Source organism: Odocoileus virginianus, chromosome 17 (assembly GCF_023699985.2).
Source record: "Odocoileus virginianus isolate 20LAN1187 ecotype Illinois chromosome 17, Ovbor_1.2, whole genome shotgun sequence".
Taxonomy (NCBI): Eukaryota; Metazoa; Chordata; class Mammalia; order Artiodactyla; family Cervidae; genus Odocoileus; species Odocoileus virginianus.
This window is the reverse complement of record NC_069690.1, coordinates 49,963,884-49,979,085: the sequence shown is the minus strand read 5'-3', so window position 1 is coordinate 49,979,085 and position 15,202 is coordinate 49,963,884. Positions and strand designations below refer to the sequence as shown.

Sequence of the window (15,202 nt, the reverse complement as noted above, 5' to 3'; positions counted from 1 at the left end):
GGTCGGGGCGGGGCGCGCGGCAGCATGGAGGAGCTGAGCAGCGTGGGCGAGCAGGTCTTCGCCGCCGAGTGCATCTTGAGCAAGCGGCTCCGCAAGGTGCGTGCGGCCCGGCCCGCGCCCGCCCGTGCCCGCCCACCCCGGCTCACGCGCCTCTTCTCTCCCTGCAGGGCAAGCTGGAGTACCTGGTCAAGTGGCGCGGCTGGTCCTCCAAGTGAGTCCCCAACAATGCGGTGCCCGTCTTCCCGCCCGCGCCACCTCGGTCTGTAGTGGGAGGGCGGCGTGGGTTCCTCGCCCGCGCCGTCGGGGGGCGTCCGCGCGCCCGGCGGGAAGTTTGCGGGGGCCTCCGCGGGCTCCTCGGGTTTGGCGGTTAGGGGACGCCCAGCGTGCGCGGGGTGCCCTTTGTTTACAAGCCCGCGGGGCGCGGGGCTGGGCGGCCTCCCCGAAACCCCCTCCGGCCCGCCCCGCTCCGGTCCGGGCTCCCGGGCCGCCTCTCCCCACGCCCGGCCCGCGCCCCTCCGGCGCCGCGCGTTCCTCCCGCGCCCATTTGTTGCATGCGTCCCCGCCCGCCTCAGCAGTCCCCGCGGGACTCCAGCCCCCCTCCTCTAGTCCGTATTTTCCCCGGCTGTAACCTGAGCTTTCTATTCATGGATGTGGGGCTTCTCTTTTTTTTTCCCCCTCTTAATGGAAGGGAGGGAACTTGGCATCCCGGAAGGGGCTGTATTTACAGGCGATTCGCGCAGACCCAGTTCCCCATTCTTCCCGGACCCCACTTTTCTTTCTTTGCTTTCCTCTCCGGGTGCCCCGGCCGGTGTTGGCCTGAATGCCAGCAACATTGTTCTTAATCTTTGGGCTGCGTTTCTGTGCCCCTAAGCGTCCCCCTCTCTGCATCCTGCAGGAAGGAGCCTTCCCTTCCCTCCCTGGCTCCGGGCCAGGGTTTGAGGTCTTCCCTTTCTGCAACTTTCCATTTTATTGGGATTTGTTTTCCTCCTGTGGGAGGCTGTAGAGTCCTCCTGAGGCCGGGTGTTAATTGGGGGTGGAGGCAATGGTTTCCCTTTGAGTTTGAGGACAAGGTGTTGGCTTCAGAACTCAGTGTCCCAGGAGTTCATCCTGTACGTGGGTGAGACCTTGGGGGATTCTCCCCAGTACCCCAGCTCCCTGGCTGCCAGCAGGCATCAGGGAGCAGTGGGGCAACCCCACTTGGGCTGGTTTAGGAAGTGGTTGGTCGCTGCCTAGAACTTTAAGATATCCTGTTCTTTGCTTTTCCAGACACAACAGCTGGGAGCCAGAGGAAAATATCCTGGACCCGAGGCTGCTCTTGGCCTTCCAGAAGAAGTGAGAAAGTTAACCAGCCTGTGGGAGGGGGAAGCCAGTTGGGGGGACCCTGGCCTGTCACACGGTCGTTCAGGGCAGTGCTGGCCCTCCAGAGTTCCTAGGCTTAGGCTGTGGTTTGAAGTCCGAGGTGAGTCGTCTTCTCCCTCCTTCTCCCCGGAGGGCCAGCACTGTGTCCAGATCTTGGGAATCCCTGAGTAAGTGCTTCTTTTGGTCTTTGTGACAGACTTGCCAAAATGAACCTTCTTGGACATCCTTTGTGAAAAGTTCTGGCTTCTCTTCTTGGCCTTTGCTGTTGACTAGTTTGCAAACAGCCCTAATAAAAACCAGGATGGCAGGTTTGCCCTAAAAAATGCAGACCTGGCCTCCCAGTCCTCATGCGTGGATTGAGCAAAAGAAGGCTCACCGAGGGAACAGGAACACACAGTAGAAAGTTATGCCTACTATGGTGTATCTGGACCAAGAGCAGCACGTTTATTTTTTTTTCTGTGCTGCAAAACAGCTGGTCCCAAGTGAGCACCATGGGGGCCCCCTCACCAGTCTCAGGCTGAATTTGCTTCTGTAATTCAAGATGTCATATCTATTTTTAGGTAGGAGACTTGGGTTAAGAGAAGCCTCTTTGAGATACTCAGGGGAAAGTGTGGCGAGTGGCTTGTGGTAGCATAAGGTTCCACGGAATTCCAGAGCAGGCTGGTGGGTGTAAGGCGTGGGAATTGCCCTATTGGTTGTTGCTGTTTATAGTCTCCAAATCGTGTCTGACTCTTTTGCGACCCCATGGACTGTAGTCCATCAGGCTTCTCTGTCAATGGGATTTCCCAGGCAAGAGGACTGGAGCAACTTGCCATTTCCTTCTCCAGGGGATCTTCCTGACCCAGGAAGTGAACCCACATCTCCTGCATTAGCAGATGGAGTCTTTACCACTGAGCCACGGGAAACCCCTTGCCCTGTTAGTAGAGGCTGATAAATTAAGTGCCCGAAAGCTTTCTCAGATGGGGTCAGTCCAGCCAGCTGTTCTCTGTTGGTTCAACCTATGTCCACCATTTTTTTTGCTCTAGCAAGATGTTTTGGGCCTTCTCAGATGGGCCATGGCAATGGGGGGAAAAGTAAGAGATTCAGTGTGGGTTGAGAGAGAAGACAATGAGCATATGCTTGCCTCGATACCTTTGAAAAAACTTACCAGCAAGCTTGCTGTCTGCTATTTAATTCATAACTCAAGTGCTGTAGGTCCCAAGGGGTGGGACCTAGTACCTTTTTCTGTTAAGTGTCCTGATTGTCCAGAGAGTGTGTGTCTTTCACTTCACTTTTACTTAAAGCACAACAGGCAAGAACTGAGGTTAGCAGATGTCACAGAGATAGATGCAAGAGTTTAAAAGAACCATGAGGTGCTCTGGTTTACATCACGGGGGAGAGAAAACTGGGAGGTGGGTGCTCTGCCTTGTCCTCTTCACCCCCAGAAATTTTCCCAGGATCTAAGAACTGGTGGTTATTTGCTTGGTGTGGGGATGTGGTCTTTGACTGTCAGGGGAAGTCCAGATTCTGGGCACATGGGCACAGGTTAATATGTCAGCAGAGACCCATGAGTGCTCCTGTCCTTTTAGGAGACCAGCTGGGGCTGCTCTGAGAGATCACCTTACAGGCGCCAATGAGATGGTGTTTGCCCATTTTAATTACCAGGAAACTACTTCAGATAGAGCCTCTTCCCCTGGTGTAGCCTGGAATACATGCTTTTGGGGTTGTGGGTGGGGGTGGCTCTTTTGGCCCTCTGACCCCGAGTCATGGAGCGAGTTAACACTGTCCCACCTTGAGCCCCAGCCACCATACAGTCAGGTGCCGCCACTACTTCCATCAGAGCAGAGTCTAGGAACAGAAAGAACTTAGGAAAAGGAAACAGGGAAAGAAATATGTGCTTGGGGCACTGGCTCTGGGTAAGACTGTGGGGAAGAGGACCCCTTGGTTACCCCGGTGCTCCCATGACTGAGATTTTATGCAGGAGGTGGAGAGTGGAGGGCAGTGGTCCTCACCTCCCTGGCCCTGGACTCTCTTGTTGGGATTGAGAAAGTTGGACCACGTGACTATGAAGGCTCCTTCTAGTGGCATTGTAGAATTTCTGCTGGACTGTCTCCCTGCAGATTTGCACAAGGTTGTTTTAAGAGGAGTCAGAAAACTGGGAATAATTCCTCCCCCAGCTTTGCTTGAATTTCTTGACTTGTCTTTACTGAAACGTAAATGAAACAAATCTGCACCTCTGACTTGGATGTGTTCATTAACAGGGTATGTTTTTGCAGGGAAACTGGTGATAAGCTACCTGGGGGGATTTGAAACCATAGGGTTCCAGGATAGCCGAAGGAAAAGTATGTGACTCTGATTGCTGATTGTCTTCAGGGAACACGAGAAGGAGGTGCAGAACCGGAAGAGAGGCAAGCGGCCGAGGGGCAGGCCAAGGAAGCACACTGTGATGTCCTCCTGCAGCCGACACTCCAAGCTCAAGGTGGGTGGCTGATGCCCTGGATTTGGCGGCTTACCCCCCAAGTGCTGGCTTTCTGCCAGCCCAGTGAAAAGTGGTGGCAGGAGGGTTGCGGGCTTGGGGGAAGGAGTCCAGCTGGCATATCCACACAAGTCTTTCCCTTGCTCAGAAGACCTTGGCTCTGCTTCCCTCTGGACTGCCACTCTGAGGGTCTGCCAGCAGGGGGCAACAGTGAACCTCAGTTCTCCACCTCCTGCCCTGTCCCTCTGGGGTGACTGAGCACCACCCCCACCCCAGCTGGTTTCCTACTCCAGTGAGGTCCACTCTGTGCTACTTTCTCACCTCCAGTGACTTACGAGGAACCAAATACAGAACACATGTATACAGTAGGTGCTCATAGGTATGCCAAGTAGGCACAACTAAAAGTTGTGCACATACCGGGGCTCCATGGCACAGCTGCAAGAACAGATATGTCTTTGATTTCTCTCTTGAAGGCACTGCCCTCCAGGCCTGAACGCACACATTGGCTTGAGAAGCGGCAGCAAGGTGGGGAGTTGGCCAGGCAAGGAGGCCCCAGACTCCCTGGGTTTGATTCCATCATCCCCAGTTCGGGGCAGAAGAGCTTTGCGGCTAAGAGCAGGTGTTGACTCTGTCTCCCTAAAACACCCCTTTTGCACAGGGACCTGAGAACCAGGAAGGTGTGTCACATTAGTGTTTGGCATGACACCCAGATGATGTGGAGGGCAGTGGTTTGTTTTCCTGTGTGCTGGAAGGGTCTGAAGGGTCATCTTTGGAAATGGAGAGACTGAAGCAAGATGTCCTGGTCGCAGAGCCCTTGCACATACTGCTTCACTCCACCCTGCCCCTCTGAGACATGTGAATCGTGCTGTTATGAATTTCCCTGTGCCAGGTGTCTGCCACGGGCCAGGAGCTTCTCACAGGCCCCTGGAAGGCCCAGGGCCCAGTGTCGGCCTGCGAATGTTTCTGTCCATCACTCGGACTTCTCTTTGTGAGCCACCTGTTTGTCTTTGTTCTGTTTCACTTCTAACTGCATTGCTTAGGACATCAGAACCAGACAGTGAGATCGCACCCTCCTGGCCACCGCTCTGGTCTGGAAGCCACAGGAGAGGCTTGGCTCCATGGTATCCAATGAATGCCCTGGAGACCAGGCTTTAGAAGTGACAACTCATCGTTTGTCGTTGCAGGAATCTGATGCCCCTTCCAAATCTAAATCCAGCAGTTCTTCCTCTTCCTCCACGTCCTCTTCTTCCTCCTCAGAGGAAGAGGAGGACAGCGACCTAGACGCCAAGAGGGGCCCACGGGGCCGCGAGACTCACCCAGTGCCTCAGAAGAAGGCCCAGATCCTGGTAGCCAAGCCTGAACTGAAGGACCCCATCCGGAAGAAGCGGGGCCGGAAGCCCCTGCCCCCAGAGCAGAAGGCGGCCCGGAGGCCTGTGAGCCTGGCCAAGGTGCTAAAGACGGCCCGGAAGGACCTGGGGGCGCCCGCGGGCAAGCTGCCCCCTCCACTCAGTGCCCCCGTGGCGGGCCTGGCAGCCCTGAAGGCCCATGCCAAGGAGGCTTGCAGTGGCCCCAGTGCCATGGCCACCCCAGAGAACTTGGCCAGCCTGATGAAGGGCATGGCCGGCAGTCCCAGCCGTGGGGGCATCAGCTGGCAGAGCTCCATCGTGCACTACATGAACCGGATGAGCCAGAGCCAGGCCCAGGCTGCCAGCAGACTGGCCCTCAGGGCCCCAGCGACCGGCAAGTGCAGCCTCGGGCTGGACCTCAAGATGAGGACGCAGAAGGGGGAGCTGGGGATAAGCCCCCCAGGAAGCAAAGTCCCAAAGGCCCCGAGTGGAGCTGTGGAGCAGAAAACGGGGAGCACAGGAGGACCCCTGCACGTCCATACTGGCAGCAAGGTCCTTGCTGGGTGCCTGGGCCCCCAGCCTGCACCCACCCAGGAGCTAAGCCTCCAGGTCTTGGACTTACAGAGTGTCAAGAATGGCACACCCGCAGGAAGCATGGTCGCCCGCCACGCCCCAGCCACCAAGGGCATTCCTGCCACCAACCCAGCCACTGGGAAGGGTGCCGGGGGCGGCCCCACTGCAGGAAGTGGGACCGGCCTGCCCACTGACGCCAGCAAGGGTGAGAAGCTGGCCTCCAGGGCGGCCGCCGTGCCCACCCCTGCAGGCAAGAGGGACTGTGGAAAGGGCAGCACGGCCCCCGTGCAGGAGGGCCACCCGACATCAGGAGAAGCGCGGAAGACAGCTGCGCTTTCTGAGATGAGTACCGGTGAGGAGAACAGCAGCTCCGACTCGGACCCTGACTCGGCCTCCCTGCCCCGCGCCGGGCAGAACCTCTCCGTGTCTGTCCAGACCAGCCAGGACTGGAAACCCACCCGCAGCCTCATTGAGCACGTCTTCGTCACTGACGTCACCGCCAACCTCATCACCGTCACAGTGAAGGAGTCTCCCACCAGCGTGGGCTTCTTCAACCTGAGACATTACTGACGCCGCCTGGCTGTCCCGGCTCCCCTGCCTGTCTCTGGCCTCTGGCTTTGCTTTGATATGTTGCTCGCATCCCAAATCCTCTCCAGGGGCCGGTGGCCTCCTTCAAGGGCAGGCTTGGGTGGGAACTCCCCTGGACCCGGCCTTCCCTGTGACTTTAGCAGGGGAGGCACCATGATGCCTTGCTGCCTGGCTTTTACCCTTGTTCCTACCTCTGGGCCTTTCCATTGCTCCTCATTTGCCTCAGGAAGTCTGGGTGGCCGCCTGGGGCTCAGTGAAATGTTCCCAAGAGCATCCTGTGTTTCTTAAACCCAACCACGTTCGCTGTTTGAACCGCCTTCGTGGTCTGTGATGACAGCGGTAGTCAGCTTGCCTCCCCGTGTCCCCTGGGCACGGGTGTTAAGAGGAGGGGTCTTCTCCAGGTCCAGCTTGGCTGTTCTGGCCAGTGGCTGGAAGAGAGGGTTGCTTAAGACTGGGGGGAGTTAAGGCCTGGGGGCTGCTGCTCCTGGGAGGACTCACCTCAGGGTGTGGGAGGAGCGGGGAAGGGGGAATGCTGGTCAGAACCCCCCACTCAGAGCAATGCCTGAGCCGGCAAGGGTGAGGACATTGTTCACCTTGTCTCTGCTCTCACCTCGGAAAGCTGAGGGCTTGTGGCCTTAACGTTAGCCATCAGGCGTGGCAGTTGGGATCAGGAACCCTAGAGAGGTAGGTGTGGGTGCTGTCTCACGCTGATTCAGATTAACAGCTGCAGCCCCCACATGTTGACCCAGAGTCCAGCATGGGCAGGGAGGGGACTGGTCTCAGAGCTGTTCAGCCCGAACCTCCCAAGCTTGGGGGACAGGAGAAGGATGTCCTTCCACTGCCCTCTTTGTGCCACCCGGAACAAGGACTGCCTTAGTCCTAATCGTGGCCCTGCCAACTGGGCCATGTGGGCAGCTGCTGGAAGTAGGTTTCCCTTCCCCTCAGCTGGCTTCCCGCACTTCCCACTTACCTCCCCTGACAATCCCCCCCACCACCGCACCTCAGGGGGGTTCCATGTTCTCTTTCCCAGCTGAGAAGCTGTATCTGTACCATTTGGGAAGTGGGACAAATCTGAGTGGTCCACCTGGCAGAGTGTCTCCAGAAACGCCGGAGCTGCCAGCCCAACTGCCTCCCCAGAGATGGCTGAGTCCGGAAGTGGTCTTGGCAATTCCAGCCAACAACAGAGTTGCTGTTACTAACTTGGGGCAGAGAGGTGCATCAGTGAGTGGAGTCATTGGTCTTTGATGCCAAAAAGAGAAGTGGGAATGCAGGGAACTTTATTTCTGCTTCAATTACCAGTTAACAACAGCCAGCAGGTGTAGAGTCTTCTGTTGCTCCCATAACCCTCAGGGCAGGGGACACAGTGGGCTCTAGTGTCTGAGAGTAGGCCTCCCAGGACTCCAGTCGCCCCAGTCCCTCACCCTCCACGCCAAATAGCAAGATACGGCTTTTGTGTAGCCAAATCAATTTCAGCAGTGTGCCTTTGGGGACGGATCCACATCCGAGACCTGGTTGAGGGGTGTCCAGATGCAGTTTCTGACTCGTGTGTGATAGCCATGCTATCTGCAATTGGAGTGGTGCCCACTTGGGCAGACCTGAAGGCTGGGGGTCCCAGACAGCTAGGCTAAAACTGAGAAATGGGCCATAAAGGGGAAGAGTGCCCCCTCCACTACCCCAGCAGGAGATGGAGAGATGCCAGTGCACTGCCCCGTCTGGAAGGAAGGGTGCCAGCACACTGGGCCCCTGGCACCAGCCTCACTCCTGTCCCCAGATGCCCCTGGGTGTGACTAAAGGGACTCGGGCTGCCTCCCCATCAGAGGAGCTCATAACCTTCAAGTTGTGCTGCCTTAGAGGCTGCAGAGCCCGGCCGGCAGCAGCTCTCCCCTTCACGCCCTCAGGGCACCCCCTTTCTGGGCTGATTACACGGCTCCAACCGGAGCCGCCAGGTCTTCAGACCCCAACCAGGTGCCTTTCTGTTTACCAGCTACTTCAATCCCAAAGTTTGAATCTGTAAACATCTTACTCCCAGCCACTTTGCCTTCTTGCTGTGTTGCATGTTTTTTCTTGGTGCTTGTAAGCCCAAGTGGTTCATGTCTGTAAGTGTGAGTGTGTGTATACACACGTGCAGGCGTGACAGCCTTCGCTGAAGAGTTGGACAGATGCTCAGAGTTGGTTGTCATGTTTACTGATAAATAAAAGCAGTACTTTTTCATTTGCTGCTGCTGCTGTGTGTGTGTGTGTGTGTGTGTGTGTGTGTGTGGCTAGGCATTGGTCACACATCTAACTGGTTTCTTTATCTTGCAGGGTTTCCTATGCTGAACTGCATCACAGTGTATATTGAGTGTTGTTTTAATCCTATTTTGTCAGTTTGCTTTTGTATTGGATAGGAAGAGTGGCCAGTCTTGTCTTCTATAGGGGATTTGGCATATTTTTATATATATATTTTTCATACCAAAAAGAGTGTTCCTTGTTTGGGGTTACACTCAAAATTCTGACCTGACTAAGAGGGCTCTAGGCCTAGAGGTTTCATTAGGAGAGAACTTTGGGGGGGGACCAGAGTTTTGGACCATTGCCAATCACTGGCTTGATTTGTGTTTTTTAATTTAGAAAAAAAAAAGCCCAATCATTCATGTATGCCACTTCTAATTACTTTAAACTATGGGTGTTTGTTTGCTTTTTTAAAAGAGAACAAAAGTGGATATGTTATTGCCCTGGGAAACTTAAGATCTTTGTTGAAACAGCACAGCAGCCCAGCCCCCATATTCAGTCGGGACCAACCAGTTGAAAAACTTCCCCCAGGAAGCTCACAGTGGTTTGGTGGGGGAAGGGTGGGAGGAGAGGAAGGTAGTGCCTAGAGGACCAGATCTTTGCTCACGTGCATCTAAAGATTCTGTGGATTTTCTAGTATTTTTTGGAAAACTAACACTAGCCATAGGTTGCTGATCTTTTTAGACGGATGTTAATTTATTTTGTAGGGGAGAGTCATTAGCAGATGGTGTCAGAGGGTTTTTGTCTTAACTTTTTGTTAACTCTTAGTATATCAATAAATTGTTAACTTTTCAGCTTGGTGTGTGTCATGAGTGAAACAGCAGTCTCTTCACTTTACCTTTCTTGAGGCAAAATACTTAACTTGAATCATGGGGTGAAAAAATTAAGGGCTTTGCAAAAGTCTCAGCCACTCAAATGGGGTCAAAAAAATGTTTTTCTAAGCAAAGGGGTGGGTTTGATTATGAGTCTCTACACCAGAATTTCCCAGAGAGGGCAATTGGACACTGAAGGGGACATTTGGCAATGTTGAGACGATTGTGGTTGTCACAACTGGGGCGCAGGGGTGAGTGCTTATTGCTACTGGCATCTAGTAGATAGAGGCCAAGGATGCTGCAGTATGTCACAAGTCAAACTCACTTTAAGACATCTCCCAGAAACTAATACTTAAAAACAAACCAAAATTTCCACATGTGCATGTGCACACCCCACCCCCAGTATCCAAATGATCCTGTGTTGGAAAGCTACTCAACCCCTTGAATTCACCACATGTGGTAACACTTTAAAAGGACACAGCTATAAAATTCAGGGGAGTAGCCATGAAGCACAAGAAGCTTTGAATCAGTGGTTCTTCTGTGACTCCTAACCCATGGCTCATAATAAAGAGACGATTTGCTTATTATATAACCTTCCTTGGTCCTTTAAGGTTTGCATTACCCTCAGCATGAATTTATTCATAAATCTCAGCCTCCAGGGAGAAGGAAGCTCCCTTTGAAGTAAAGAGAAGAAGTTGGGCCTGGATGTTGGCCACCACTGGTTGAAAGGCTAGCTGGGGCGAAGGCCTGAATGTTTTAGTTCTGGAAGAGATTCCCACTACAAAAATGCTTCTTCCCAGGGCTCTGGCCGGCTCCAGAAAAGGCCTGCGAATTTGAAATCGTTCTTGCGGGGAAGGCGACTGGCGTGTTTTCTTTTGTTGTGCCTTCGGAGGCTGGCGTTGTTTTCTTTTGGAGAAGGTGGGCAGGGACGACCCTAGCCGTCCTGTCCTCTGGCTTTTGAGGGCAGCAGAAGGGATTGGGGATGTCCAGGAAAAAGCAAGCTTAGAAGAGTAACAACCCGCGCGGCTCCCGCGAGCCCATTTGTACAGAGCGACAGCCAGACGTGTAGGGGGGGCCCTGACCCACACTGGCCTTTGTTAGTTTCTGCGCTGCTGATCTGATCGCCTAATCCACCGCCTTCCCAGAAGAATGGGCTGGGCTGCCAAGGGGCCCGACCCGGCCCGAGGGCCCGGCCCGCGGCCTCCCTGGGGCTCAGCCCCGCGCCGCTGGATCCAGCACGAGGGTGCCTGGCGGATCCGGCCGCTGGACACCTCCTTCTTCCCTACCTTTGTGGCTGGAGGGCCTGGCCAAAGGGAGGTCGCGGAGGGGGCGCCCACGGTGGCCCACTCTAGAGTACTTTTGGGATGGAGAGACGAGGCGTTCCCTGCTCCCCTGGCGACCCAGAAAGGCATCGCCTCCGGGAGTGGGTGGGCGCCAGTGAGCGGGGTTGAGGCCATCGCCTCTAGAGGGCGCGCGCGACCCGCGAAGATCGGGCCGCTGGCGCTTTGGACGCGCGAGGAATATTCCCCACCCCCGGTTCCGAGCTGCCAAAGGGAACCGAATTGCACGATCCGCCACACAATTGCTCTGAAACACACACACACACACCCCCAAAAGTCTCCAAAGTTTCAGGAAGTAAGCCCCGGCCCCAATCCTATTTCCTCCTGTCCAGACTCCGAAGGCTGGAGGTAGAGCCCGATCAAGCACTGAGACGCCCCCAACTCGAACCCCAGTTGGATTCCAGGCACCCTCTGACCCTGGGGGATTCTGGGGTGAGAAGAGGGGGAAAGAATATGAGCCCCCCTACCCCCAAGTCCTGGGGCAGGCCTGTTCACTATTGAGTCTCCCGCACACAGCCCGGGTCCTCGACTGGGATCTGTACAGTTAAGCATCAAAGAGGGGACCGAAAAAAAAAAAAAAAAAACACCAACCCAATGCTCTCTCTCCAAAGAGCCATAAAAATTCCAGTTCTACCAGTGTGTGTGCTGGGCCAAGCTCCCTGCTGGCTATGGCAGCACTAGATGGCCCTGCCCTTCGGAGGCAGAGGAATGCCTCTGCCCCAGGCAGCATCACAGGCCCAGGCCTCCACACCTGGTGTCTTTCCCAGAGCATCTGCCCACAAAACCGGCCAGAGAAGCACCAGATCAAGGCCAAGGCTGATGGTGGCCAGACAGCCGGGGAAAGGGGGCAGAGTCGGTGCCCTCCCATCTCCCTGTCTCCCAAAGCAGGAGCCCACTCGGCTGCCCAATGCGGGAGACAGTCTCGTGGAGAGACGGGGCAACAGCTTGGCCACCCGCTGCGACCCTCCCCAAGCCACTGCACTCCACTCCTGGCCCTCTGACTCTGCCGGTGGCTCAGCCCCTCACGTCGGAAGGCTGACCCATGGCCCCAAGACCAGGTACCTGACCGCTCCATCCCTCCCAGGTCCACATACAGGCCGCAGACTAAAGGAAGAAGGCGGGAGAGCTCCGCCAGACGCGCGGTCACCGACTCAATGGGCAAGAGTAGGAGATGCACCAGCCTACTCGTGCCCACACCCCTCCCTTCCGGTTCTGCCAAGTGTGCCTAGATTTGCGCTTCTCCTGGTGGTGACGTCTGCTAGATCTCTGGGGGGTGAAACTGCGCTCAGTGCGGTGACCCCTTTGGGGTCCCCAGGGCAGCTCTCCTGTGCAGGCTTCATGACCCCACCCCATTGCTGCAAAGTCTCCAGCCAGGAAAATCTAAGGAACCCCCACCCCACCCTGTGCTCTGCGCTACCCCGAACCATTTCTCTCCCAGCGTTGGAGGTGTTGCCCCCGCCCAGACCAGGGACTGAGAAGCTTGGGGGGGGGGGGTGGTTAGCGGGGGCAGGGGGCGCGGGGCTGCGCCTCGGCAGCTCCGGGTTCACTAATCACATCAGCGAGCTCTGCGCCGGCTCGGAGCAGCCAGTTGCCTAGCAATACCCGCGAACTCAATTCCTCAATCAATAGGCGCGAGGCGCTGCAATTCGGGGAGCGCTGGCAAGGCTAGGTGGATCTGGGGGGCGGGTCCCAGGACAGCACTGGTGAGCATGCGGGGAAGCCTGAGCAGCCCAGCGCCAAGGCGCAGGGCGTCAGGGACCAGGACATCAGGCCTGGGGGTGGGGTGCGCCGGGGGAGTCCCGCCAGGAGAAATGGGAACCCGGAGGTCGCGCCCATTTCCCCTGTATCCCCGAGTTCTGCCCAGACCGCAGAGAAGTGCAGTCTGTAGGTGAGGAAAGCCAGGACCTTCCCCCTTAGAAGGCTAAGAGTCACTTACCGCTCCCTCCCAACCCTACTCTTCTGCCCCGCCGGATTGGCATCCCCCCAGCTGGGGAATGGCCTACTGGAAACAGAATTGTCCAGGGCCGATAGGGGCGAGAGAGGCGGGTGGAATGGGTCATGAACGAGGAGGGAAGGGTCCTTTCCTCCCGGGGTGCCTGTTCCCTCTCCTTGAGGGCCGGAAAAAAGGAACAAAACCCGAGACACGTCTCTATTTACAAAGTATGTATTTAAACACGTAAAAAGCGGTATTGGATACAGACATTCACAACCGCAGAAGATACGTGCCAAGCTTCACTCGAGCTGAGGCGGAGATCGATTCGAGATTTGTACAAATCTTAGAATTAAATAAACCCAACACCCGCACATCTCACGCGGTTGCAGACGCCCAGCCCCGCGGCCCCTGCCCTGCCCTGCCCCACCCACCCCCAGGTCAGCGTCGCAAGAGCGAGCAAAGGAGACACGCGGACGGCCACGGACAGACAACAGGACAGATAGGCGGTCGGGCAGAACCAGGCTGGCCGGGGAAGGAAGGTCGGAAGGCAGGGGCAAAGTCAGCCCCAAGGGAGGGAGGTGAGGGTGAAGGCAGGGAGGGAGATGAGGGTGAAGGCAGGAAAGGAGGGAGGGAAGGCAGCAGCCAGGTAAAGACGTGGGTCCTGGAGTGACCGTCCACTCGGTAACAGACATGTCCCTTCAATGAAGTTTCATCTGAAAATAGCGTCGATATTTAAATAGATACACTTGGTCAACGGCGCTTCTTTATACAAAGTCTAAAATACCAGTTTTACAAATGTGAGCAGATAAAAATCCCTATTCCACGGGCTTTTTATAGGCGCAATGATAAGAAAAATCATGTACTCCGTCTTCCTCTTTTTTATCCCCTCACTTCAAAGGCAAGAAAGTCTGGAGGAGAGAGAGGTTGCGAAGAGGGAGTGGGAATACGGGAGTGCGGAAGAGAAACCAGGCAGGGGTCCCCGCCCAGTCCCCCCAGGATCGAGAAGTTTCCCCCTCAGTCCCGGCTCCCCGCCTGTCTCGCCGGGAGTCTGTGCTTCCTCCCAAAGCGCCGGACCCCCTCGCCCCTCCCTCCACTAGCAATGGGAAGTTAGATTCCCTCTGGCCCTTTAAGGGTGGGGGAGGGCGAGGAGGCCGCAGGACCAGTCCTCGAAGGGGCCGGGATGTGAGGGGGGCAGATTTGTGCTTTTGAGTCAAAAGAGGGGCGCGCGTCCTGCGTCCTTGGAACACAGCGTGGTCACGAGTCGACCGGGGCGGGGGCGTCCCGGGACCCGCCGCCGAGCGCAGGCCTCCCCAGCCGCGCCGGCCGTCTCTTCTCCAACTCCCGCTCCTCCCTCCCCCTCTGGCGGAGTTTGAATGTCGAGTTCAAATAGAGAACACTCCGCGAATCGAAAAGGCCTATAAATTATAGCTTTTGCTTTTAAGAAAGGGGGGGAAAAAAAGAAAAAAGGAAAAGTTCTGATGCGCTTTCTTGGATGGAAACCTCCCCTCGCCCCCTCCTTCCCTCGCCCCCTCCTTCCCTCGCCCCGCCAAAGCCGCCGGGGTGCCAGTCCTGCCCAGCTCCGAGTAGGAGCCCAGACCTCCACCGCACTCCCAGCCGAGTTGCGACCAGGGCCTGGGTGCGAAGCCCCCGCTCCCAGCAGCCCCCTACCCCTGTGGGTCCCCCGGGGTGGGCCTGTCCAGCCCAGCGTTCTCCCGAGAGCTGGCGGCCCGCCCTCCCCGAGGGAAGGGGACTAGTCCAACTCTTCTTGGGAGGTGGGGGTCACCGTCTCTCCTGGCGAAGCTAGAAGACGCGAATAAGAAAAGTCCACCCCCGAACACTTCTCTCGTAAAACAGCAACTGTCTCGAACTCTGGGCACAGACATGCAATCCTCCCAATTTATCCTGGCATTTCGGGAATGTAAACAGATTCGCTGGATTTCTTTTCTTTCTGTGGAGTAAGGAAAGGAATCGAGGGAACTGGGAGATTTTTGTCCACATGACATACCTACGATCCGATCTGCGTGTACAACACACACATCTCCCGTAAAGTGCTTTTCCTGGTGTGGTCCTGGGGGGACTCTGCTGCTCCCCACCCACCCGCAACTTTTTACCTTCAACTTCACACACACAAAAATTACTCGTTAATACTTCGCTTTTCCCCCAACAGATTTCTTAATCTTAAAACATACCAAAAAAAAAAAAAAAAAAAAAAGGAAAAGGAAAAAGACTGACCCCACCTCCTCCCTTTCTGATTGGGGAGCCAATCTTTAGTTGGCCTGGTCAACCAATGGGAAGAGAGAAAAAAATCCGGGTCCTGCCTTGGTTCCAGGGGTCTGCCCTGGGGCTGTGGGAAAGAGGAGGGGTGAGGTGGGCTGGCTGAGTCCCTCCAGACACCATCAGAGGCCAAGTGCCCAGGTCTTCATCCTCCCTACTGCCCTGGGTGGCTGTTAAGCCCCTCCTGCCCCAACTCAGCCTGTCTTCCCCAACTAAACCACAGAGTCTCTCTCTCCTTGTTTAAATAAAACAAC

At 55.9% G+C, this 15,202-nt stretch overlaps 1 protein-coding gene across 1 annotated transcript; it reads left to right on the top strand.

The window, feature by feature from the left end:
• Window positions 1-3: 3 nt before the first annotated feature.
• CBX2 (chromobox 2) lies at window positions 4-9,383 on the top strand. Its single transcript, XM_020899341.2, has 5 exons — window positions 4-96; window positions 168-211; window positions 1,267-1,332; window positions 3,712-3,817; window positions 4,999-9,383. Exons 1-5 carry the CDS (start codon window positions 25-27, stop codon window positions 6,301-6,303), a joined length of 1,593 nt encoding a protein of 530 aa, XP_020755000.2. The 5' UTR covers window positions 4-24; the 3' UTR covers window positions 6,304-9,383.
• The last annotated feature ends 5,819 nt before the right edge of the window (window positions 9,384-15,202 follow it).